The sequence below is a fragment of the Triticum urartu genome, chromosome 1 (genome assembly GCF_003073215.2).
Source record: "Triticum urartu cultivar G1812 chromosome 1, Tu2.1, whole genome shotgun sequence".
Classification (NCBI taxonomy): Eukaryota; Viridiplantae; Streptophyta; class Magnoliopsida; order Poales; family Poaceae; genus Triticum; species Triticum urartu.
The window spans coordinates 510,901,060-510,928,885 of record NC_053022.1 but is presented as its reverse complement, the minus strand read 5'-3'; the positions used below and the strand labels follow the sequence as shown (position 1 = coordinate 510,928,885).

Sequence of the window (27,826 nt, the reverse complement as noted above, 5' to 3'; positions counted from 1 at the left end):
ATATAAGGCCAATTTGTATTAATTCAACTGCCCACCTTTTTTACTTTCAGGTTTTTTGTTGCAATATTTGCTAAACAGTATTGAACCCTTTCAGTTTCTCCACTTTTACCACCTCTTTATCCCTTCAAAATTTGTGTGGTTTATTTTTTCAAATCCTCAAACTTTTCTCAAATTCATGAATGTTTTTTTCAAAACCAATGAATTTTTCAAACTCATCAACTTTTTTCCAATTTTGTGCTTATTTTTCAAATTCATGAACTTATTTTGAATTTTGTAAAAAAATCAAATCCATGAACTTTTTTGAATTTACAAACTTTTTCCTTTTTTGCAATTTATTTGCTTTTCTGGAATTTTTGCATTTTTTTAGAAGTCAATAGTTGACATGTCAGGTGGTCAACCATTGACAAAAAGCAAACGATGTCACGTCTGCCAAGCGATCGTGTCGGCCGCTGATTGGCTGGCCCATATGTGCACTTGTGTGGGCGCCCGAAACCCTAATCAGCGCAGAAGGCGCCGATTAAGAGGTCTTATTTTTTGTTGCCTCAGCTGCAAGTACAACCTCGACTCAACTAGGTCTGAAATTTATTTCGTCTCAATTGAAAAGTCCACCATCGACTCTCAATCGGGCTTGATCCTTTGTTTTTTTCCTTAGTTGCATAGTCACTCTTAATTTGCAACTCACATGTATGTGGAAGGTGAACAAGGGCAGCAAGCAGAACAAGCCTACCATATGTTTGTACTTCTATATATGTTATCCATAGATGACCCAAATAATTCTATATGAGTTGTCAAACACGAAACTACTTGCATGGGTATTTTATCCTGGGTTTTCAGTTTAATTTGTGCCTTATAAATGACCAAGAAAAAGGTGTTGCAAAAAAGAATGATGAAACGTCTGAGTGGCATCCATTTAGAGCTAGCTACTGTAGCTTGAGATGAAGTGGACCCACACAATGGCTCCCGGTGCACCATGATTGCTTTAGCACGTCGAGCTATTTAGTGATCCGTTGTAGTGATTGGTGTATGTACTCGGTATGCTCTAGTTTGTGTATATAACTGACGGAGTACTGTGCTTCTGCTGTTCTGCATGTTGCGACTCGTATCACAGGAAACAGACACCGGAAGAGTAAGACGATCAGTCGAACAGGCAGGCCGGAAGAAACGAAGAAAAAAAGACAATCAAACAACCATGAGGTGGGATGTGCTAATTTCTAGGATGAGGATGATGTCATATTTAGATGTGAGATAATTATGTCACATCTAAATGTGTCCTAGACACATCCTTGTTGATAACTGCAAATTCCGTGTGTCCGAGTTTCATATTTTTCTTTCTATCCCTGTCAACGTACTAATCCGTTGTTCTTTGATGTGCAGTTGGTACTGCGGGCGGATGCATCCATGTGCTAATCTCCTGGCACCGCGTAGACGGAGCCAAACGAGTTGGGGCCTCCAGCCGGCTGGTAGTGGACAACAACACCGGGTTTGTTAATTAATCAACAAGTCACAGATTGTCCTCTTTTTTGATTGGTCTGGTGTGGATTATCAGGCCTGCCGCGCAATCATAGATTTATCTTTTGATTTATGCGGGTGGACAGAAACACCCTTTCTAAAGTTTTCTAGGGATTGTAATGAAGCACAGTAACACACTCCAGCATTCATTCTTTGCTTGATATTAGCAAACAATGTAAAATAACCAAGCTCACAACATTCTAAAGCGGTCTATTAGCTACTTCAGCACACAACAGACAGAAAGAAGTAAGCAGTATTTGATTTGCTCATACACGTGGAGGGATCGAATTCTGCCCAAAGTTTGTCGCAGCACTTGTGGTCAGCGGCGAGGATGAGCACCCACACCCGCTCCTTGTTGCTGGCCTCTGCATCCTCGTCCCTTGAAGCGGGTCTATGCGGGGAGTTGATCTAGAATATCCTATTGTTAGATATAACAAATAGGTGACAAGAAATAAACAAGAACTATGTAGTACAATATATGTGTCACACAGTATACTTTGAAAATGTGTAATTTGAGATTCTGATATAGATGTAGGCCTGTAACACACCTTGAACATGCACTGAAAATTGTTGTTTACAGTTTGATTTCTAAACCTGATGAAAACCCCTATTTAAAAAAGATTTAATAGAATTTGTAGTGATTCTTTTGTCAGATTGATAATATATTGCAAATTATGCTTGATGGTTAATTTCTTGGCATAAAAGGTGCTTATTTGAAATTTGGTTACTACTGAAATTTTGTCAAGATACTTGGACTTGTTCATTGTTCAGTCAGGTTCCAATCAAGAGTTAACCTGAGACAATAGAAAGTACTGTCTGTGTAATTATTGATGGTTCTGGAATAAGGATTAAACCAAATCAACGAAACAAATCCTCGAGGATGCCTTTTTTGGTAGCTAGCCAGGTTAAACTTTTCAATCCGTGCTCAGCCCTGTACTCATAGGTCCATTGTTTCAATATTTATGAAGCACCACATTTCCAAATACATTTATTAAGCACCCTACCAATGTCAAGTTTTCAGATCTTGCGTACTTTCTTGTGGTACATGCCTACAAATTTTTGTACAGTCTATAAAAAAACGACGACTGTCCGGTCTGGTCATAAATGTAGCCTAATCATAAAAAATGAAGTACACAAAAAACTTCATTAACATAGTTGTCACAATTTTTTATTAACCTTGTTTTTACAATCTTTCAGATTATTCAGAAAATGAGTTACACAATTTTTTATTTAGAGAAAGAGTTACCACCATTTTTTTTAGAAACAACTTTCATGTTTTTCTTTAGAAACATTTTTTACCACTATTATGAAAATATGTTCATATTAAAGATTACAGCTGCAAAAAATATAACAGCTGCATGATGGTTAATCAAATCAAGGATGGTCGAGAACTTGCAGATGCTACGTTTTTTATTTTGAAGTTAAGACTCAACTTGGAGCATTGGAGCATTTGAGAAATCTCACCACCAAGTCGACATCCAGCAATGGCATCTAGAGCACAAAGGTCTAAAATTGAAAAGTACACAATCTGTCAAAATGCTCTCACCATCTCATGAAATTGATGTGCTCGGTGAGGCAGAGGACGATGGTGTAGTGCTGCCAAAGCTCGGTACTTCCTTCGCTGCACTGTGCTTGCTCTTCTAGGTGTCATCCAACGTTGCCCTTGCGCGCATCCGCATCAGTCTCCAACCTTGTTACAATTAATATATTAACGCCCATTGCTTCAAAGGGATATATATGAAAAGACAACAGAATGGAAAACCATAGAAACATGGTGGACATGACTAAACAGAGTTACTATATGCACATCTTTGTAGAGAAGGTAAGAACAAAAGAAATTTCTTCCTCTGCTCCAAGTGTGACACCTCTGAATCTTTCAGTTGTAGAAGAAGACAGAATGGAGATTAGACTAATCTGCCTTCTCGTTTTGAAGATCACAACAACATTTACTACATCACAACGCACAAGAACCTAACGGTTACGTCAAACGGAGTTTGGAAATCAACAATCATGAGTTGTGAGATAACAAAATAATCACATCTGACTTGGTCACTCAAAAGAACTTGTGCAGGTGAGAACCCTTAATGTGCTACTGCTAACGCCATAATTTATTTGATTCAAGTGGAGAGCTTTTTTATTCCTCCAAAGCCCAAGATATATAGCATTTTTCAGAGAAAGGTAACAGCCTCAACAGATTCTAGATAAGAAAAGGTCACGGAAGTGCATGAAGCTGGATTTGAGAGTGAGACTGAGAAGAAAAGACTACGGGGTAATCAAAGTAGAATAGGTGATTCAAATAGAATGTTTAGGATACATATGTTTACAGTTGATTTTCAGTTCGTAGAAATATAATGTTTGGTACATCTGGACTGAAACAAAACTCAAAAAAATTGTACCTTCGCTGTGTGATTTCCCTGTCAAATACCGAGCATACTATCAGTAGGCTGTGTAGCAGGCCAACAGGCAGCAAGCCAGCAACTCAGCCTGGGTTGGCCAGATCGACGGCGCGGCTCAGCTTGAGGTAGAAATCTTCAAGTCGCCCTCGGCTCCGGAAATCGCCCTGGGATGACTAGATCCACGGCGCGGCTCGCCGACGGCCGGATCCGGCTGCTCACCGCGACACCTGGTCTCACCACTGCTCACTGGACCCGGCCGAAACAGATAACTGTGGCGGGGACCGAGGAGTGGAGGGGATGGGAGGAGGCAGGGACGCGCCAAGGTGGGGAGTTGTGGCGGCTGGGACGGCGTGGCGGAGAGGGTTGGCGGCGCGACGATGTGGCGGAGAGAACGAGCAAGAGGGGTGAGAGAGTGTGGTCTTGCAGAGGGGTGCCATGGGGTGAGAGAGTGAGAGGGTGGCTGCCGTGAGGATAAGTCAGGATAGGTGGAAAAACTAATTTGGTTTGTCTCTTTTGTTTTACATGTTTACGTGATTAGCAACTTGGTTCTTTCTTAGACCACATTACACGGTACACGTGGAGCCTGGCACTACATCCAGCACCCAACATGTAACAAAGCAGGATCTAGATAGTGAGTTCAGTTTAAATTAGCATAAATTAACAAGCAAGCATGACATTATTTATACGACAGATCCACAGCAATGTTAAACTCCTAGGAGTTTGTAGTTTTAGAGAAAAACAGTACTAGCAGTTTTCACATGAGACAATGATGGATTGGGGATAGGAGGAGAAGCTTGAGGGGAAGCTAGACTATGCTCGGCGCGGCTTGGCGGGGAGAGGAGGATGTGGGTGGCGTGAGAGGTTGTCGGGTAGAGGAGGAGGTCAGCAACGACGTGGCGGAGAGAGGATGATGTACGTGACACCATCGAGGGATTAGAGGGAAAGGAGACATGACAGCTGGTGTGGAGAGGAGGTGTCGAACGACGCCATGGAAGGAAGATGATGATGTGCGGCAATGACAAAAGCGGATGGGCTTCGACAGTGGCGTGAAGAGGAGGACCATCGAAGTTGTGGAGGAAGGAGGAGGGGCGGCTGACATCGTGGAAGGGATAGGAGAGGTCGGGAGACGGCATGGAGCGAAGAAGAGGCGCCACTCCTGCAAAAAGCTGACGACCACATTCCTGATATTGTGCATGAATATCATAAGCGCATCAAGCTAATCTTAATTTGTAATAGGTTATTAGTTGAATCATCGCTCTCTATGTATACATCGTCAAATTACCTTTTTTACCATCTTACATTGCAAGTGAAGTGGATTTTAATTATTACTCGATTGCACTCGTGCTATCTTTTCTATACATGTGAAATTTAACATGCATTATGTTTATATATAACTTTAACAAAATATTCCAAAAGTCTGTGGCAACGCACGGCCATTCTACCTCTCTTATGACAAAAATAAAAATAAATGGCAATAAAATTCTAACAATAAATGTTATCAAGGATTGATATATCTACCTATCACAAGAGAGGTAGGAGTAGTATGTTCTAGAAGATGTGTTTTTCTGTAGTGTTTCTAAATGGTAAATTGTATGGTTTCAAGCACCTAAGAAAAATGTCCTACACTGATTTGATCTGTTTGCTCGCTCGCCCCTCCCCCCTTGCGGGCGACATGCGAATCCCCGACCCCCCCCCTCTCCCCCAACCCCCCCCGGTCTTTCCCCCCTGCCGCCGCCGGCGTGGTCCGCCAGGTCATTCCCACGCGGTGCTGGCAGAGGCGGGCCGTTCTTTCCCCGCTCGCGCGTTGGGGGTGGGGTGGGGGGCTGATGGTCGTGGTGCTCCTCGGGCGAAGGCGGGCCGTTCTTTCCCCGCTTGCGCGTTGCGGGCCGTGGGTGCCCCTGATGCGGCGGCGTGGCCGTTGGCTACAAGGCGCGTGGTGGTGCGGCTGGCTGGCGGCGTCCACTCCGCCCAGATCTAGGCCATTTTGGGCCCCATCTGGGGCGGGCCGGCGGTCCGGCGGTCCGATGTGCGGCGGTGTGGCTCCCTGGTGGTGGTGGCGAGGCATCGGGGGGTGCGGGTGGTGGCGGCTTTGTCGGCCGACGTGCTGCAGTGTGGCACCAGGGGCTGTCCTAACCCATTTGGGCCCGGTCGGGCCAGTAGGGGCCTGGTAGGCCCCTGTCATCACGTCTAGTCGGCTTCGCGGCAGCGGCGAAGGTTGTCCCCTCTCGTCGGCTGAGTTGTGGATGCCCCCGAGCCCCTTGGCTCCTCTTCCCTCCTCCAGATCTCGTGTCGATGGCCTCAGGAGACGACGAAGTTGGTTCAGTGAACGTGGTGGCAAAGGCTGATGGGCGGCAGGTTGGTTGGTACACTTCAGATCGTCGGGGGTGGTGGTGGTTGCGTTTGGGTTCGTGAAATCCCTGGCGGCTCGTCCGGCATCGACGTGGTGCCGCCTGCAGGCGCCGCCGGACCTCCCTAAAGGTCCTCGGGTATACGCCTTCCCCACTGTTCTCTGCGTACCGAGGGAAACCCTAGGACTTGTCCGGGCAGCAGTGGTGTCGTCGTCGCATTCCTTCTTGAAGGTGTTGCTCTGTACGCGACGGTTTGGGTGCTAGGAGCGCGGTGGTACTTCACCGGACGGTGCAGCGGTTACCGGTCATCTTTGTTTCATTGATCTACCGATGTCGACATTTGTTGCCAATTATTATCTTTCGTTTGACATGCAACAAATACAAATTTTCAAAATCCCGTTACAACGCACGGGCAGTTTACTAATCTCAGATAGTATGGAGGTGGTCAGCACTATGAAAGAGGAAATGCAGGTTGTTGGATTTATTTATTTATTACTACCTTTGTAATCTTTTGTAAGACCTTTTAGGTCACTACTTTAGTGATCTAGAAGGTAGGTAGTGACCTAAAGGTCTTTAAAAGATTTACAAAGGGAGTAGAAGCAACAGGTATTCTTCCGATCCATTATAGAAGCGGATTTTAACGGTTCGCATTACCTCGCCAGGAGTTTGCAAAGGTGGTATATGAGCATGAATACTGGACGGCCAACTCTGTTGCTCATGATCTCAATTGTACTCATTTATTGAACGGTGTAACGTTGATAACAAATGAATAAAAAGGTGTTTTATGAGTTTAAAAAATACTATATGCATTTTGCAAGTTGATAAAAAGAATTATGCTCCCTCTTGTGCATTTTGCAGGTTAATATAACTAAGATAAATAAATGAATGTTTAAAATGGTACCAATACATTGACCCTCAAGAAATTTGAGGAATACATTCTTGCTTCAGTTTGGGTAAATGTCATGGCTTGCGAATTTTTTACGTTTATCATTTTCTCCATTTCCACACATATCAAAAGTTATAGGACAACTTAAAATGATTTTTTAGAGGTGTATGGGTTGATGACTAATGTATTGTGGAATACATTCAATTAATATAGCAATGCATGTGTTGTAAATAGATGTGGAATCTTGAAAGAAATTAACATGCCGGATCAGATTTAATGCTCTACAAATATGTATTATATATTTAGCGGGGTTCACATCCCTGTCGCGCCATCGAGGTCCCCGCAGTCGCCACATGCCGCCGTCGCAACTCCTCGCAGCGCCCCTTCCTCTGTCCTCGCTCGCTTTTGCAGGAGAACAACACGAATAGGGAAGACGCCCGTGCGAAGGAAGAATTGGCTCGGGGGGGGGGGGGGGTCAGCCATCTCCGGCGAGATGCTGTCGGGCCTGGTCAAGGAGGTTGCGGCGAGAAAAAAGATGCAGCGCAGCACGAGGTGGTCTCGGGCAAGAGGAGGGAGAAAACAGGACAAGGGGTGGGACCCCGCACCTTATGTGTCGCGCTTCAATTTGTTGGGGGATGCGCGGGTGGGACGCGACCGGCGGACGCACCGTCCCCAAATGTTTTTCAAGAGATTTTGTGATTCACCTCGTCAGCTCAAACTCAAAGGTTTGCTCCAACCCTTTGTAAAAGTGCTTTTTTAACTTTTCCAAGACTATTTTTTCGAATTTGCACAATATCATGTCCAGCTTAAACAACTCAAAAATAAGAAGTCGAAAGTACATAGGTACCGCAAAAATGGACAATCACAACCGAAGACATCATTTAGCTAGGAATTATTTAAGCCCAACTTCAACAGAGTGCAAGTAAATTTCTGGTCTCGCTCTCTCACAATCTAGTCTCAGATATTTATTGCATAATTCAAGAAATACAGATTTGCATGTTTTGCAAATAGTAGTCAAATTTTAAAAGAAAGTGGCATTGTTAATTGGATTTTATTGAGGGAAATGCCTTGTGGTGCACTTTATTCATTTGAGATAATGGTTACATCCCGAACAAGAAAGGTAATGGGATCTCCATCCCAAAATAAAACAGAGTTTGAATCATAAGCATTGCCTAGCTAATCTAGCTTGGATTGGATTTAGTGTTCTACAAATATGTGTTATACATTAACCGAGTTATCTCATCTTCAACCCGCCCAAAATAAAATAAAATAGCCCAAATAACAGAGTTTGGACGTTTAGTTCGCAGGTCCCACAGAGCGAGTTTTTAAAATAACAATAGAATTACATAGTAAGAAGCCTCCAAAAATATTGAAAAAATGATAATCCATCGTGCACTTAGATGCCCTCTTTATATCCACAAATTTCGACCAAAGTAATTTTCATTTTTAGGATACACTAAAGAGATGAACATGTGGGGGGGGGGGGGGGGGGGAACAGATCAGGATTCTAATTTTCAAATGTGTTTTTCATATGAATTTATTTTTAAAAACCACATAGTCACCGTAGACAGTAGAGAATCTAACTAAGCCAATGGAAATGATAACACTCACAAAAAGCTCAGAGCTACTCCCTCCGTTCCGAATTACTCATCGCAAAAATGAACGTATCTAGATGTATTTTAGTTTAGATACATCCATTTCTGCAACAGTAATTTGGAACGGAGGGAGTACTTGCGAAAATACACTTGCATCCAGCCTAGGGCATCGCCATCACATAGCAATAGCAACCAGGCAAAGACCACATGGAAATCTCAGACACGATAGGATTTAAGGTACTTATAAGTTACTGCAGGTACCACGAAACGTTCTGCTGGCACTACTAGTATATTACTGCCAGCATGAGGGGACGTTTTGCCCAGCTAGGCCATGTTCTTCTAAAGGTTCAGGTCGCACGGCCAATGGAACCAACCAGCACAAAGTGCTAGAGCGCTGAGACCTGCATAGCGCTAACCCTTATGTACACGCCAAAATCAGGCACAGCTGATTTTGGAACAAGCTTACCACCCACTGCCACCACCATTGCCGGCATCCCCGCCCTTGTTGCTGTCCCATCCGCCACTGGCCACCTTGTCCCAAGAACTGCCGCCACCTCCGCCTTGGCTCCCGCTCCCTTCAGCCTTGTCCCAGGATCCTTCCTTCTTCGAACCACCTTCTGAAATGGCACGGGAGAGAGATTTAGCGCTTCGAATTGGATTGTAAGATTAGCATAAGGAATGTCAATAGACAGGGGCATTGAACAGACTGAGGTGGGAGAAAATTGATGAACTCCAGGGGGCAAAAAAAGGCAAAAGCACTTAAGCTAAAACAAAATTGATTCTTTCACTCTTTGCGGTGAAGGATCCTTAGTGGTCATACCTGAGCCTCCAGTTCCTTTTGAAGAATTCCAGCTATCTTCATTGCTCTTTCCCCATGATCCTCCTCCGCCTGCAGATCCTCCAGTACCAGCGGTGGCGCCGCCAGCAGGAGCCCACTGGCCCAGGATAGAGGATCCATCGCCAGAAAATGGCTTGTTTTGACTCCAGGTGTTGTTTCCATCCTTCTTTCCTGCCTGATCATCACCACCAGATGGTTTTGGAGCTCCCCAGCTATCGTCGTTGTCACTCCCCCAGCTGGACTTGCCCTTTGAGAAAGATTGATCGTCTTCAGCGCTTCCCTTTTTATCAGCATTCCAAGCAGAAGAGTGAGACCAGCCACCACCGCGGTCTTGACTGGAGGCCCTTCCCTCATTGTTGTCATTTCCATTGTTTCTGTAACCACCACCACGGCCTCTGTTTCCCCTGCCAGAGCCCCAACTGCCACCATCCCCGTCTCCTGACCCAAAGTTGTTACCTTGATAGCGATCACCTCGACCAAAGCGACCTCTGCCCCTTCCTCTGCCACCATCGGAATCCCTACTGTTCCACTGATCTTCAGACCTTCCTCCACCTGATCCATCGTTTGTGTTGCCTCCTCCATTCCATGAAGATCCACTGTCCCCAAACCTTCCCCTACCTCTGCCACGATTCCCACGTCCAAATCCACCCCTACCATATCCAGCATTATCATCACCATATTTTGGCTTGTTCCAAGCAGGTTCTTGATCTCCACTTGAGGAACCTGGTTTGCCCCAAGAAGACGAGCCAGCATTGTTCCAACCCCCATCATTCCCATTGCCCCCTTTAGTACTCCAGGGGTCAGCTTTTTCCTCTGCTGCAGTAGAAGACACCTTGCTTGCCCACGGATCAGTTTCTTGCTCTTTGCCTACCGAGAGGATCAAATACAAGCACCGCAAGGTGCCACAAGGAAAATATAATCAGAAGTTTAGCCCAAATGTCAAGCAGGGTATCAAATATGATCAATTGAATTAGTCCTAAGCACCTTTAGTAGTAGAACTGATCTTGTTTGACCACGGATCATCTTGTTGTTTTTCACCTAAACATGAGAACAAAAGATAAGCTTGTGGTACGTACATCAAATATAGAGCAAAAAAGAATAACTTTGCTTCAGAACTACCTGATGCAGCATCCTCCCATTTTGCCCCAGTGTTACAGGAAGACTCTTTCGCCTTCGTATTCCAGCCATCATTGTTCTCAGCACCTGCAGCCTTGCTTGACCAAGCATCAGTTTGTTGTTCTTGGCCTACAAGATACAGAAGTCAGCACATAACTATAGCTCAAAGCATCAAACCAAATACAAAATGGTTATTCCAATTATATCTTCATCACCTTTAGCAGTCACCTTGCTCGCCCAAGGATCACCTTGCTCGCCTACACAAGAGCATATAAGAGTGAGACTTGCAGCATATCGAGTACTTGTGCCACGATTTTAAATACCATCAATACTCAGCACATGCAATAGAAGCCATCTTGCTAAAGCCAAGGATCAATGTGTGCTTTACCAACACTCACAGTCAACTAGTCAATCAAGAGTAATAAAAGAGGCACAATTCTAAGCAGCATGAGATATTTACTAGTGTATTCCTGTTGAACATCATTAAAGTAGCACGAGATTAATATATGTATGGCATTGACGGAATTTTTGATGGAAAATATCAGATTTGATATATGTGATCCAGAACATAGAAGTACACATCTACCAACAATGATCATTAATAAAGCTACAACTCTGAATGAGGCTGCTCACCTCCAGACAGTTTTTTATCCTCTGAGGAATTCCAAGCGGGAGTCTGATTTTCAACACATGGCTTGGTGCCTTCATTGGCACTCCAAGGCTGACTGTTTCCCCAGTTTGGTGTATCACTACTGCTCCTTTCCTTTCCAAACTCAGAACTACCTCGATCTCCATTTCTCCAACCATTGTCTCTTCCTCCCCCTCGTCCTCCATATTGGCCCCTCCCTCTTCCCCTCCCCCGGTATCCACCAGAATCTCCACCTTCATTACCTACCTGTGTATCAGACCCCCAAGAGGGCTTTGCAGAACTGTCATTACGCCATGAGCCCTTCCAGCTTTCTTGGTCATTTCTGTCACCAGAATCCCAAGATTCCCGGCCCCGGCCTCTCCCACGTCCTCGCCCGAACCCACGGCCACCTTCAAAGTTTCCAGCAGGTCTGCTCCAGGTGCTATTCTGATTATCCCCCTCAGCTGCCTCTCCCTTGTTCCAGCTTGATGAACCAGCACCGCCAGAAATTTTCGGTTTACCCCAATCACTGCCACCAACTTGGTCTGATGAGCCAGCTTTGTTCCAGTTCCCACTTCCATTATTTGTTTCTTCAGACTTGGCACCTGAATCTTTTGGATTGCCCCATGCTTCATCTTGTCCTTGGCCCACAGCAACAGTATCCCAGCCTCCAGAGCCGCTGTTTTGGCCTGACTCTTTTGACTTCCCCCAGGCATCATCTTGAGCAACAGGCAAAGTAGCAGATTTAGCCCAGGCATCATTATCATCTGAACCGACACAAATAGCAACAGTGGTATCCCAAGACCCACCCTTGTCTGCGTCCTTCGGAACTGTGCCTTTTTCTTGATCTTGGTTTGACTTGCCAAAAGGTTGGCCCCATCCTTGACCATCACCCTCCAACTTCTTCTCTGGTGACCATGATGACTTCTCCCAGCTATCTGCTTCTTTCATAACTACTTCTTTGACCTTACTGCCCCAAGGATCTGTATCACCACCAGTTGCCGTGTCCACCTGCTTGCATGCCTCACCCCAGTTGCCACTCTTTTCACTATCCTTGTTGACTGCTCCTCCACCCCAAGAGCTGCCACCAGCATCAAATCCACCACCTCCGGCTTCTTTACCCCAGGCATTGTCGGTGGAGCTTTCCTTTTGTGTAGTGCTGTTGTTCCATATATCAACAGCTGCAGATGTTGTTTTGTTACCCCATGGATCAGAATCACCATCAGCAGAAGATGTTGGTTTCTTAGACCAGGGATCAGCTTCTGTTTCTCCATCTGAAAAAGATGTAGAAATTACTGAATCAGCAAAATTATAAAAACCTCAAGATGCAAAAAAAAAAGTTACCAGTTACACCCATTAGAAACCAATATGCAAGACATTATTTGCTACACTACAGGCACAGTATTAATGTATCACGGATTTTACGACATATATATCTACCCTCAGTCCACAGTTATCTGGACTCTACTGATAACACAACCAACACACAGAGGAGGGGTGATACCAACTGCTTTTTTATAAACAGAAACTGAACCACCCACCCTAGCTGAGCAAATCAGACAATGGAAATAACCTTGATATTCTGGACTAAACTTATTTCTATAGCTAATATCATGACTTGGAATTTGAAGCCATACTTGTGTTGCTGGTTTTGTTTTATACCACATGATGCAGCTCAACAGTGACATAAAGAGAGGGCAAAATTGTCTGTTAACTGTGTGGGCATGTGCACAGCAAAATCACGTAGTTATGCACAAAGCAAAGATTGAGAAGGCTAGTTGGTAACAAATAGGATGTCAGGCATCCAAATCTAGAAAAATCCAGTGCCAACCAGTTTTAAAGCCCGAGTTCTCCTTTCCTCGGAAGCAGGTCCCCTATGGCCTAACTCATGCAGTTTTTTATCCACTTGCAGCTTTACCATAAATGATACTACTACACCGTTTGAGCGACAAATAATTCCAGACGGAGGGAGTACTCTGTAGCCTTATGATCAGATGAATCAGGGGACAAACAAGCTCTTGACATGAGTAGAGCATGGTGTTACACGTGCAACATCCAGTAAACCCTAGTAGATAGCATAGCTGATGGAGTGTGGTTGACAGAAGATAAGAGGTGTAAAGATTAATCTAGAGGGTATAAGAACATCAAATAAGAACTTGCCTTTGAATATTGGACAATTATTATATGCATTACTACTTTATACATGTATCAACTACACATAATATATCCCCAACCCCCTAGTGCAAAGGCGTAAAATGTAGGTTCCCAACCATCATTGTGATCAAACAACACAAAAATCAATGAAGCTCCAAATTATACGAAAAAGGGAGGCTCCCAACCATGCTACCAAATAGGATGGCGAAGGGCAGGCCTAAAACTAGATATTACCTGCATTCTGGGCTGGTAATGCAGAACTTGAAAAAGGTTGCCAAGAATCACTGCAGCAGATAATAAAACTATTATGTGACTGGTAATTAGTACTGATGCAAATAATAGGTACACAGGCCATTTATTCCTCCAAGCGATATTGTACAGATTCTGTAAGTTGACTAGGTTTATAGAAAAAATATCAACATTCAGCAATAAATAAATATGAAATATATTTCATAATGAACATAATGATCTGAATTGGCATTGTAGATATCGATATTTTTCTCTATAAACTTGCTCAAAACATAGAGAAGATTGACTTCTCAAAAAAAATATACACCTTATATTTTGGAACGTAACTACATGAAAATATAATTGCATATAAATGATAGCATTACACAAAAACGACAAAGTAAGTTCATTAGCAACCTTTTTCTCATGGTTGGTAACAATTACATTAGCAAGTCAACCTCACAACACCATTAGCAAGTCAACCCAGTTTGGCTTGTTTAAAAGAAACCAGCAAGGAACTGAAAAATATGAAACAAACCTGCCAAGAGATGCAAATCCATTGTCCCATGAGGTTTTAGCAGCTTCTGAACATAAATTTAGAATCAATGTAAGTAACAAAAAGAATGTATTACAAGACCAAACTTATGAGGTGCTATAATTAAAAAAAGTCTTCTACACCTTATAAACAATTCTACATTCAGTTTTCAATTTCTCACATCTTAAAAACTCAATCAGACTGGGCAGATGGTCTCATTATAGGCAGTAGGTCCGCCGCAAATAGTTTTGGAGAAGATCGGCAACACTTTCCCTTGTACACGCAATAGAAACTAATCTAGCAAGTAGAAATAACTGGTATACATATGAACAAAAACTTACCGGTGAATGGTGTATCCTGAGTTCCAAAATTACCAGATGGAGCACTGGATGAGTTATCCCTGGTGTGACATATAACACAATGAGAAGCAAATGTGGAAATGAAATTATACATCAATGACTACTCATGCAGTCACAATGTCACTAAAACAAGCAACAATAAGTAAGAGAAGCTTGAAACACGATTTGTCTGCTTACCCTCTTTTAGTTGGGACTGAGAGAAACTCTGCTTGCACTGCAACATAATACAAAAGAGTAAGGCATTGTCCATAGAATGGCTCCAGTACAAGCATACTTACAAACTAACCTGTAACAATCTTCAGTAGAGAATCTAGCTTAACAGTTACATCATTTCTAAATATCCGAACTACACGGCAGAGATAACCCTTCAAAGGACCCCTTCGAAAACGCAGCACCTCTCCGACTTGGAAGAGTTGTTCTCTGGGTGCCCTGTAAGGCCTTTCATCTGTATGATCAAGGAAATCAGAACAGAACTTAACTTCTGCTGACAAACATCAAACTTCAAATGACAATACATAGAAAAAAAATCATGGAACACTTACTATTTCGTTGTTCATTTTGCTCAGATGATATGAAAGCTGACTCCGAGAACATAGGGTTGTCCTGATACATCAAAAACAAAGTGACCAAAAGAACCTTTCTGATTCATTGGCAAGTGAACATAGTGCATCAAACATACCGAATTTGTCACGTCCCTCCTTTTCTTTACATTTTCACATGACCCACACTGAGCACAGAAAAATCCACTGTTCTCACTTTCGCTTTCATCATATATAAAAAGTATTCCCATATACAAGTGTTTAACAACTCCTTGCTTGCCCTGCAAGATAACATCAAACAGATCAAAAAGGTGCCAGACGGAAGGAATTGGTTTACTAAATAATTATAGGAACTGCAAAATCATAATTTGCAGCTATGGAGCATGTTAGTAGAACAAAAACTCATCTTACAAACTGCAAGGTTGGAACAATTAGCAGATACTTGACAAAAGTACATTCAATACACCAATTATTTTAGTCAAATGTTATCAATAGAAGAAGAATATGCATAGTTCCACATACTGCCCAGAAAATAAGACACTTCATCATAGCAAACTCCTGATTGAATGGAAATAAAAATTTCACCTGAACTGGTCCTTCCAGAACTTTAACAGTGTCATTCATGGATATTGACTTGTTCTGATGGTCAACAGCTGTAAACATTTTGTCTACAATTCCTTTCTTAATATCTTGCTTTCTAACTGTCACAGCAGATCCTTCAGGGCCACCTTTTAAAATCTACGACACAACCAATCATTCTTAGAATGGTACGACACAAAAATGCGGAACTCGAGAGTGCATGAGAAGAATACTACCTTAAAACCATCTTTCTCAACAGCAATAATCACTCCAAAATCTTTTCGGCTGCTCATTAAGAAATAGAAATAATTATTGCATCCTGTAGCAAGTACTTACTCCTTCCGTTCAAAATTATTTGAAGTTCAAGCTTTGTCCCAAGTCAAAACTTAAAAGAAATTTGACCAAGTCTATAGGAAAATGTGCTAATAACTACAACATCAAATATATATATATATATATAATATATATATATATTACGAAAGTACATTTTTATGGTGAAGCTGATTTTGCGCTGTGGCTGTTGATACATTATTCTCTAGACTTGGCCAAACTTAAAGAAGTTTGACTTAGGACAAAGCCAGAACTTCAAATAATTTGGAACAGAGGGAGTAGTTGATAGTGACTAGTGAATAAAGACCAGAAAACAGACACTCACCCAAAGGTTACAAGATCGTGGAGGTTGAATTGAGCATCATCATCATCATCATCACAGTTTTCAGTAGAAGTGGAACCTTTAAGATTTGATGCCTTGGAGCTTTTGTCTTTAGAAGATGCTGATTTCTTCATATCCGGTTCTCTGGGCACATTTCTTTTCTTATTATGACCATAGATGCCGGAGACCCAATCCATGTCATCGGCAGAACTTTTAATGCTTGGACTAGAAGAGAACTTGAGAATCTCGGTATCCGTTGGTTGTATCCCCCAGTAAATCAAAGAACTAAGTGCAACTCGCTTATACAGGAAACCATCTTTGAACATCAGACCATCAAGCACTTCAAAAACATCACCAGTCTGACGATCACGCTTACTTTCGATATGAGGTCCAAAGAACCTAGAATCAACAAGATCATGGAAACAATGGCAGAGCCTGATTAGAAACAAATGGTAGCAGAAGGCTACTGGGTGTGGGACAAAGAAACATTGGACAGAAGCACTTACTCTAGCTCCTGCGAGCTGATTAGTCGCGGCGCAGGAACTGCCGCACCTTTTAGGGGAATAGCACCACCCTGCAAAAGCCAATGCAGATAACATGAGTCCCATAGTGGTAATTCCAACTGTCAACCATACAAGATGCAAAGGGGAAGTGAAAAGAAATACTCCCTCCGTTCATAAATATAAGATGTTTTGGGTATTTCAATATGGACTACATACGGACTGAAATGAGTGAACAAACACACTAAAAATGTGTCTACAGAAATCCGATTCAGAAAAAAGTTATAACACCTTATATTCATGATTGGAGGAAGTAGTTGTTAACAAGCACATGAATAGAATTAAACATTCAGGTCACATGGTATCACAGACAATACACATCACAAGGGCTCACGTGTCATAATTTCTCCTGTGCTATAAAATAATATGAAAATCAAGTTTCTAGGACAAAGGTCTGAGCTTGATGCTAAAGCCCCCGATAAATACAAACTTAAATGCAGTACATAGCTCATCACTGCTGGCAAATGGCGACGCAAGAGTTACAGGAAGTAGAGACCAATACATAGTAAAAATCAGCAGACATAATCTCATGATTGACAGGCAACACATTCAACAAAACAAGTTTGCAGCTACAGGAAGTATTATCAAACTACAAAATCAGATGGCATAAGCAGGCATAAATTGAACTCAAGCCAATAAAAAAGTTCCAGAGCTTTTACTGCAATAATGAAAATATAGGATGCAGACACAGGTGTAAGAGCATTACGAATTTTTTTGAAATAGCATGGAGATCAACTCTTGGTATAAGCTTTATCAACACTTTTTTCCGCCCATCATCCGCACTGACAACCTAAAAGAAATGGCATTGATGAACAAAGAATTTGAGAATATATTAAGATATCCCACACCCCTATTATGATACCTGTGCTAGATCTCCTTTATAGTTTCCACTTTTCATGCGCACCCATGTACCTGGAGAAACTTCAAATGGTTTTGCACGAGTTGATAGCAAGCTACGAACTTCAGCTACTGGGACAGTACTAGTTCGGTTTACATAAACATCGCAAAATCCTTTGCATGCCTGTAGCAAGAGGTGCACATATGGTCAGTGGGTCATTTTGCAACCAAAAAATTCTGTACAGCATATAAATGGGCAAATCTTACAGGGGAAGAAAACTTTATTGACTGTCAAAGACAAATTTTGTTTTTCGAATATCCAATGAGAAGCATTTATTCTCCATTCTGACCTTCCAATTTTATTAATTTATATGAAAGAGAAAATTGAATTGGAGTGTGTGAGAAGTAGAAGGAAAAATGAATTGCAATGCACAGAGAAAACAAGACATTTTAAACCTTTAACAAATCTGATGTTGAAGTATCACCCAATATCATCTGATACCACATAGTGTAATGCATAGCTGGATATACATCATCTCATGTTGTTTAAATAGTTCTTAGGAGCATGGATATGTTTTATTCTTTAATGGAAATCAAACTACGTACCTCAGTAACGTCACAAGCCTTCTCAGCTTCAACAAAAACAGATCCTCTCACATGATCAAGTGAGAATGCTGAGATAATTGGCACTTTGGTACCGAACTTTTGCAGATGAAGAAACTTCTGCATGAAGCAGAAAGCCATTTGGCGCTCCCGCCCAACCTGAAATGCAGCTACATAAATAAGTGTCCGGCTATTAAATGCTAGGACATCATAAAGTCAAAACATCTAGCAATCACGAACCATGCATTTGACCCTCCAGATGATAGGATCTTTTACACCATCCATGGTAGACTCATCATCATCATATTGTTCGGTAGAGCCACCATAACCGGCATATCTCACACGATTAGAGTAACGGTCATTGATAAATTGCTCAAGTTCATCACCGCTCAGCTCCTCTTCCTTTACATTTCCAAGAAATGGAAGAGGGTGTGACCTTTCAACTCTTACACCTTTTGTCCTCCCCGCAGTAAAGAAACCTGCAATGTTCATCAGTGGGATGACATCAGCAGAAGTTGCAAAAGAATTGTTTGGATGGTGAAGGTAAACTGATGGTTGGTGCCTAGAAAGGACAAGAACCTACAACTCCCTGGTAATTGTTCAAAAGAAAACGTCAACTTTATAACCGGTCTATGGACCCTGTACATCAAAACCAGTTATTTACAATCACCCCTCATGCCCCCCGCCTCCTCTCCTCTTTTTCACCCTCTCCCTTCGCCTCCCACCATCTATCCCTCTCTCTTCCCTTGCCATTTTATTTTTCCCACTCTCCCCTTTTTATCTTTACTACAGCGAGCAAGGCGGGGCAGCAACCCGGGCACCTTGATACCTGATCGACCACAAGGTGACAACTTATAAAGTTATAAACAGAGTCCTCACTATGCACCACAAAAGCCAGCAGATGAAACTAACTATAAATATTATTCACTCCTTGGTTACTGAAAAAAGTATGAACGAAAATATGCACCCTTATAATCTGATATTATTTCATATTTTTATGAAAAAATCACCTTACAGACAAACAAGGGCAAGTGCACAAACATGAATTTAATAATTTTGCCCCTTGTGTGCTTGTAAAAAGTTGCAAATCTGCAGAATTTGATATGAGCCCCTAAATGTGTGCCATCATTGTAAAAGGAAAAGGCCCCGATGACCTCTAACATGTCCGACTTAGTAACTCACAACAAACTTCATGCATGAAAACAACTCGATTAGGACCCACTTCCAATGAAGTGCAAAAGCTAACACAGTTATGTATCTTAAAACCATTATTACAATGGTTCATGTAAAATCCAAACTGCTGTGGCAACCATCAACGACACATAATACAATATATACAAGACATGCTCTATCCCTGATGGCTAATGCAATGGTCACCAACTCAATGCCACGTACTCCCTCCGTCCCATAATGTAAGACGTTTTTTGACACTACACTAGTACATTATGGTACGCAAGCAAACTTGTGTACCATTAAACTGTATTGTAAGTGAGCTTTCCTAACAGGTGGTTCAAGCAAAAGGAGAAGCAACAAATCGTAACCCCCCCTTTGTAGTCATGCCACGCCAGTAAACATATCATCACTTCACTTCCCAAAATCGCTTGCTAGAAACCTTCCATTCCCAGAAGAAAAAGAAAATTCGATACCACGAATCAATTGGCCCTGCATCATAACACCTTAAAAACGAAAACTTCTGGACATCTATTGGTTGGGATCCCATGACCGGACTCTACGGCTTCTAAAATGCAACCCTGGGGGTAGGATGAATTTTGACGCGGTTATCTAGAGATTGCCGCTGTTAAAGGATGGGGAAACAAAAAACCCCAACCAACGAAATCCCAACCAAAGACAAACTAAAAAACCCCAATCAGCACATAGACCTAACAAGGACATCGAAGCACAACGAAGAATGCATTGCTCCGAACCCTAGACCCCAGCCGAACCAACTAATCGATGCCACCCAACCAACGAGGGCAGGGTTCGCCGCCTCGGGAAAGCCGATCCGCGGTCCCGTACCGTCGTCGAGGTCGTCCTGCAGCTCCTCCGCCTCCTCCTCCTCTTCCTCCTCCTCGTCCTCCTCGTACTCATCGTCGACGCCGGCGGCGTCGTCGACGAACTGGAGGACGCCGGAGCGGCCGCGGCGGCGCTTGGCGGAGTAGGACGAGGGGCCCGCGCCGCCGCGGCCGGCGCCGGCGCCGCGCCGCTTGGAGCCGGAGGAGGAGCCCGGGTCGTCGGTGGCGATCTGCTTGCCCTTCCCCTTCACCGCCATTGTGGGGCGGAGCGGAGGGGATCAGAGCGAGTGTGGGGGTGGGGGGAGGGGAGAGTGGGGAATGGGGGTGGGGTGGGGAGGAGGAACGGCAGGTGTCGCGGTGCGGTGGAGGAGGGCAGGGTTTTAACCAGGAGACCCCCCCCCCCGGCGCCATCTCCGGGGTGTGGCCTCTTTCAGATGCCCCCCTCGCTTTGTTTGTAATTGTGCTTTGTGGGGAGGGAACAAGCGATGGTGGTAGGTGGTGCGGGCCCCCGGGGTTCTCTCGCAATCCCAAAAGTTAAGAGGCGGGTAAAAGCAAACCCTAAAAATCACCGCACCTCCTGAGCCGTCAGATCCGGTTTACAACATGATCCTCGTAGGCTCGATGCACCTCTGTCGTCGGATTTTTACCCGTGTGTTATGAGCTGTCGATTAGAAATGGTGTGCCCTGATATCCGAGCCCCTGTCGGGGCATTTTCAGCATTTCACCAGGAGCTATATAAAAGGCCCGAACGTTCGCAATGGAAAACCTAGCTGCCTCTTCTCCCTCTCTCCCAAACCCTAAACCAGCCGCCGCCGCCAGCCTTCCTCTCCTCATGATTCCTTCTCTCTCCCATCCCAAACCAGCCGTCGCCCCCAGCCTGCACCGCCGATCTCCTCTCACCCAACCTCGGCACCGCCCCCACCCTCTCTCCCATCGGCGCTTGCGCCCACCGCTGCTCTCTCACCCTTCTCGAAACGGGTGAGGCGGAGGCTAGATCCACCACGTCGAGAGCACTACTACCATCGTGGTCATGCAACTCTGTTCTACGACGGGAGTAAGGAAGGCAGATCCCACCTCACAGGAGGATTCACATCATGGACTTTACGAACATGGTGGTCGAACCCCTCACAGGTCCATTTCGGCTGGCGAGTGAGGGGGCATGGAGCTCCGACCCAGCCGCCATGGAGCACGTCATGGTGGGGGGCTTCTTCCTCGTATGACCCTATGAGGGACCTCCCAGCATCCTCCTCCCCCCCTTCATTTGGATGCAAATTATGGTGCAAGTTAGCTTCTTTTCTTTGTCGCTGCTCAGGGTTCATTCCTGATTTCACGAAATTAGCTTTGTTTTCAAGGTAGCACAATATTTAGTTTCCCACGCTAGATACATTTTGGCGAGAAAATGTCTTCTCCTGTTGGGCGGGATAAAACAGTTGTTGTGATCTGTAGTTACCATATTATGTATTGCCATAATCTATGCCCCATCCCTGTGTGTTATGTTAGAATCTAAAACTGTTAGCACTATTTTTTGGAGCATGTTTACAAAGCTGCTTAACTTCTTCTCATGTAGGGGTGCACCATGCAAACAGGGAAGGGGATTAACAAAGTAAAGAGTTCATGAATATGATTTATTTTCTCATGATTTTTGGAAGCATCCGATTGGATGTGTGTTTTGAATATGTACATCCTAGGGTGTCAATTCACCCTTTTGTATTCTCTAAATCAATGTGAATGTTGATTAGCTTTCAAACTTGGGTGCACATTTTGAATATGTACGCCTAAGGTGTCCATCAATCCTTTTGTATTTTTCTAAATTAGTGTGAACATTGATTAGCTTTCAAATCCTGAATCGTACAATAAATTGGTGTGGTTCATGGGCTTTATTTCAAGTGATAAGAGTTGTGATTGACTCACTAGGGTAGCCATGTCTTAGTGATAAGAATGTTAGCAAGTTGGGCATGAAAGTGTCATATTGACAGACAATTGCTATTACATGGTTTCTTCATTTATTGATCGTTGTAGCTATATTCTTGGCTATGACTGAGGTGTGCTGTTGTCTTAGGGATTTAATAGGTCTAGGGTTGTGACTTCTGCCACAATGTGCACCGACACCCGAACCACCTTCCCTGTGATGATATTGAAGGAAATATACCCTAGAGGCAATAATAAAGTTGTTATTTATATTTCCTTATATCATGATAAATGTTTATTATTCATGCTAGAATTGTATTAACCAGAAACTTAGTACATGTATGAATACATAGACAAACAGAGTGTCCCTGGTATGCCTCTACTTGACTAGCTTGTTAATCAAAGATGGTTAAGTTTCCTAGCCATAGACATGTGTTCTCATTTGATGAACGGGGTCACATCATTAGAGAATGATGTGATGGACTAGACCCATCCGTTAGCCTAGCACTATGATCGTTTAGTTTATTGCTATTGCTTTCTTCATGACTTATACATGTTCCTATGACTATGAGATTATGCAACTCCCGAATACCGGAGGAACACCTTGTGTGCTATCAAACATCACAACATAACTGGGTGATTATAAAGATGCTCTACAGGTGTCTCCGATGGTGTTTGTTGAGTTGGCATAGATCGAGATTAGGATTTGTCACTTCATGTATCGTAGAGGTATCTCTGGGCTCTCTCGGTAATACACATCACTATGAGTCTTGCAAGCAATGTGACTAATGATTTAGTCACGGGATGATGCATTACGGAACGAGTAAAGAGACTTGCCGGTAACGAGATTGAACTAGGTATGATGATACCGACGATCGAATCTCGGGCAAGTAACATACCGATGACAAAGGGAACAACGTATGTTGTTGTGCGGTTTGACCGATAAAGATCTTCGTAGAATATGTAGGAACCAATATGAGCATCCAGGTTCTGCTATTGGTTATTGACCTGAGATGTGTCTCGGTCATGTCTACATAGTTCTCGAACCCGTAGGGTCCACATGCTTAACGTTCGATGACAATATGTATTATGAGTTATGTGATTTGATGTACCAAAGGTTATTCGGAGTCCCGGATGAGATCACGGACATGACGAGGAGTCTCGAAATGGTCGAGACATAAAGGTTGATATATTGGAAGGTTATATTCGGACACCGGAATGGTTCCGAAGTGTATCGGGTATTTTCCAGAGTACCGGGAGGTTACCGGACCCCCCCGGGGGGGATTAATGGGCCACAATGGGCCTTAGTGGAGAAGAGAGAGGGCCGGCCAGAGGTGGCGCACGCCCCTCCCCCTTACCCAGTCCGAATTGGACAAGGGGAAGGGCCCCCCTCCTTCTTTCTCTTCTCTCCACTTTCCCTTCTTCTCCTTCTTGGACTAGGAAAGGGGGGAAACCTACTCCTACTACGAGTAGGATTCCTTCCCCCTTAGCGCGCCCCTTGTGGCCAGCTGGCCTCCTCCTCCCCTCCTTTATATATGAGGGAGGGGGCACCCCATAGACACATAAGTTGATCTTTAGCTGTGTGCGGTGCCCCCCTCCACAGTTTTCCACCTCGGTCATATTGTCGTAGTGCTTAGGCGAAGCCCTGTGTCAATAACTTCATCATCACCGTCAACACGTCGTCGTGATGACGCAACTCACCCTCGGCCTCAACTGGATCAAGAGTATGAGGGACATCACCGAGCTGAACATGTGCAGATCGCGGAGGTGCCGTGCGTTTGGTACTTGATTGGTTGGATCACGAAGAAGTTCGACTACATCAACCGCGTTACTATACGCTTCCGCTTTCGGTATACGAGGGTATGTAGACACACTCTCCCCTCGTTGCTATGCATCTCCTAGATAGATATTGCGTGATCATAGGAATTTTTTTGAAATACTGTGTTTCCCAACAGATATGGTACTTTGGTTATGTATGTAGGAGTAGGACTTTGGTTTAGATTTTAGTTTCTCTATGGGGCTTTCCATATGTCTATTCAGACTTCAGATTGTTTTATTCTTTTCATAATAATTAATTAATAAAACACCAAATGGAATTCCTTTTCATGTTGTGCCCTACAGGGAACTTGTGTGATGGTCGTCAACAATTTGAAGAGCTCCGTGTAATAATTCGAATGTAAGTAGTCCCTCTATGCATGTGTGCTTCTGTGTATTTCCAACTTATTCTCTGTCTATGAAATGATTATATTAGCTTTGTAGTCTACCTTCATTTTTCATTTGTATCATGATGCATCAATAATAATAGTACTTGGCCAATAAGTCTTTCCATGATACATGATCATTAATTTTGTTGTTACTAATGTGGCTTCTATAGTTACTCAGAGAATAACTTCCATGATGTTTTGTAACACAGTTATCTGCAACTGGCAGGAGCCATATGGTTGTCGCTTTATTGTATAAAATGCAATCGCCATGTAATTGCTTTACTTTATCACTAAGCGGTAGCGATAGTCATAGAAGCAATAGTTGGCGAGACGACAACGATGCTACGATGGAGATCAAGGTGTCAAGCCGGCGACGATGGTGATCATGACGGTGCTTTGGAGATGGAGATCAAAGGCACAAGATGATGATGGCCATATCATATCACTTATATTGATTGCATGTGATGTTTATCTTTTATGCATCTTATTTTGCTTAGTACGACGGTAGCATTATAAGATGATCTCTCACTAAATTTCAAGGTATAAGTGTTCTCCCTGAGTATGCACCGTTGCTACAGTTCGTCGTACTGAGACACCACGTGATGATCGGGTGTGATAAGCTCTACGTTCACATACAACGGGTGCAAGCCAGTTTTGCACAAGTAGAATACTTGGGTTAAACTTGACGAGCCTAGCATATGCAGATATGGCCTCGGAACACTGAGACCGAAAGGTCGAGCATGAATCATATAGTAGACATGATCAACATAGTGATGTTCACCATTGAAAACTACTCCATCTCACGTGATGATCGGACATGGTTTAGTTGATATGGATCACGTGATCATTTAGATGACTAAAAGGATGTCTATCTAAGTGGGAGTTCTTAAGTAATATGATTAATTGAACTTTAATTTATCATGAACTTAGTACCTGATAGTATTTTGCATGTCTATGTTGTTGTAGATAAATGGCCCGTGCTGTTGTTCCGTTGAGTTTTAATGCGTTCCTAGAGAAAGCTAATTTGAAAGATGATGGTAGCAACTATACAGACTGGGTTTGTAACTTGAGGATTATCCTCGTTGCTGCACAGAAGAATTACGTCCTAGAAGCACCGCTAGGTGTAAAGCCCGCTGCAGGAGCAACACCAGATGTTATGAACGTCTGGCAGAGAAAGCTGATGACTACTCGATAGTTCAGTGTGCCATGCTTTACGGCTTAGAAACGGGACCTCAACGACGTTTTGGAAGTCATGGAGCATATGAGATGTTCCAGGAGTTGAAGTTAATATTTCAAGCAAATGCTCGGATTGAGAGATATGAAGTCTCCAATGAGTTCTATATATAGCTGCAAGATGGAGGAGAATAGTTCTATCAGTGAACATATACTCAGAATGTCTGGGTACCACAACCACTTGACTCAACTGGGAGTTAATCTTCCTGATGATAGTGTCATTGACAGAGTTCTTCAATCATTGCCACCAAGCTACAAAAGCTTCGTGATGAACTATAATATGCAAGGGATGGATAAGACAATTCCCGAGCTCCGATGCTAAAAGTTACGGAGGTAGAAATCAAGAAGGAGCATCAAGTGTTGATGGTTAAAAAGACCACTAGTTTCAAGAAAAAGAGCAAAGGGAAGAAGGGGAACTTCAAGAAGAACGACAAGCAAGTTGCTGCTCAAGTGAAGAAGCCCAAGTCTGGACCTAAGCCTGAGACTGAGTGCTTCTACTGCAAAGGGACTAGTCACTGGAAGCAGAACTACCCCAAGTATTTGGCGGATAAGAAGGATGGCAAAGTGAAAGGTATATTTGATATACATGTTATTGATGTGTACCTTACTAATGCTCGCAGTAGCGCCTGGGTATTTGATACTGGTTCTGTTGCTAATATTTGCAACTCGAAACAGGGGCTACGGATTAAGCGAAGATTGGCTAAGGATGAGGTGACGATGCGCGTGGGAAATGGTTCCAAAGTCTTGTCGGTGTCAAAACCGGCGGATCTCGGGTAGGGGGTCCCGAACTGTGCGTCTAGGCCGGATGGTAACAGGAGGCAGGGAACACGATGTTTTACCCAGGTTCGGGCCCTCTTGATGGAGGTAAAACCCTACGTCCTGCTTGATTAATATTGATGATATGGGTAGTAAAAGAGTATATCTACCACGAGATCAAGGAGGCTAACCCCTAGAAGCTAGCCTATGGTATGATTGTTGTATATGGAGATGATTGCCTACGGACTACAACCCTCCGGACCGGCGGATCTCGGGTAGTGGGTCCCGAACTGTGCGTCTAGGCCGGATGGTAACAGGAGGCAGGGAACACGATGTTTTACCCAGGTTTGGGCCCTCTTGATGGAGGTAAAACCCTACGTCCTGCTTGATTAATATTGATGATATGGGTAGTACAAGAGTAGATCTACCACGAGATCAAGGAGGCTAAACCCTAGAAGCTAGCCTATGGTATGATTGTTGTATATGGAGTTGATTGCCTACGGACTACAACCCTCCGGTTTATATAGACACCGGATAGGGTTAGGGCTACATAGAGTCGGTTACAATGGTAGGAGATCTTGAATATCCGCATTGCCAAGCTTGCCTTCCACGGCAAGGAGAGTCCCATCCGGACACGGGACGAAGTCTTCAATATTGTATCTTCATAGTCCAGGAGTCCGGCTGAAGGTATAGTCCGGCTACCCGAACACCCCCTAATCCAGGACTCCCTCAGTAGCCCCTGAACCAGGCTTCAATGACGACGAGTCCGGCGTGCAAATTGTCTTCGGCATTGCAAGGCGGGTTCCTCCTCCAAGTCCTTCATAGAAGATTGTAAACACCAAGAGTAGTGTCCGGCTCTGCAAAATAAGCTTCCACATATTGCCATAGAGAGAATAATATTAACACAAATCAAATCTGCTGAGGTATTCCGCAGTGCGTCATCACACTACAGCCAAGTCCTTCACTCGAATCGTTTTCACTTTTCCACCTCAGCGTGTTTTGCGAGGCGGTTTCCTTGGCACGTCTTGTCAAAGCAGAGATCGTGTACCCCCCTTTTACGGGATTCTCATCAATACGGACGTGGGTAACCCAACCGTGCCACTTATCACGGCGCTTGGGAGGCAAGCGAGTTTTACTAGGCAGGTGGGGACGCACAACCGCATCCGCCCATATAAGGGGACTAGGATCCACCTTTTTACCTACGCCTTCTTCCTCCCTTGCCTATCCATCTCCTGCGTACCCGAGCTCCAGCGCCCAAGCCCGCACTTCCCACCTCAACCTTCTCCAGCAATGTCCGGAGCGGGAGGCAAGTGGATGGTCTCCTCCTCCACGGAGGGCAAAGTCAAGAAGC

At 43.7% G+C, this 27,826-nt stretch overlaps 1 protein-coding gene and 2 long non-coding RNA genes across 3 annotated transcripts; 1 reads left to right on the top strand and 2 right to left on the bottom strand.

The window, feature by feature from the left end:
- Window positions 1-146: 146 nt before the first annotated feature.
- On the top strand, window positions 147-1,778 carry LOC125523876. The gene is made up of 2 exons (XR_007290472.1): window positions 147-1,194; window positions 1,375-1,778. It is a non-coding gene; the product is annotated as an uncharacterized LOC125523876 (long non-coding RNA).
- LOC125523870 lies at window positions 1,655-4,363 on the bottom strand. The gene is made up of 3 exons (XR_007290467.1): window positions 3,906-4,363; window positions 3,056-3,199; window positions 1,655-1,917 (listed from the first exon to the last, which is right to left on the bottom strand). It is a non-coding gene; the product is annotated as an uncharacterized LOC125523870 (long non-coding RNA).
- Window positions 4,364-8,944: 4,581 nt separating this feature from the next.
- LOC125523859 (protein RNA-directed DNA methylation 3-like) lies at window positions 8,945-20,697 on the bottom strand. The gene is given in 24 exon segments (XM_048688926.1): window positions 8,945-9,195; window positions 9,198-9,351; window positions 9,555-9,590; window positions 9,592-10,439; window positions 10,557-10,610; window positions 10,692-10,817; window positions 10,904-10,945; window positions 11,322-12,590; window positions 13,705-13,754; window positions 14,237-14,282; window positions 14,575-14,633; window positions 14,770-14,806; window positions 14,879-15,037; window positions 15,135-15,195; window positions 15,272-15,412; window positions 15,717-15,869; window positions 15,947-15,995; window positions 16,366-16,761; window positions 16,869-16,936; window positions 17,629-17,712; window positions 17,785-17,943; window positions 18,366-18,521; window positions 18,603-18,841; window positions 20,379-20,697. Coding segments are annotated over 24 exon segments (4,665 nt in total). The 5' UTR covers window positions 20,632-20,697; the 3' UTR covers window positions 8,945-9,169.
- Between the last annotated feature and the right edge of the window lie 7,129 nt (window positions 20,698-27,826).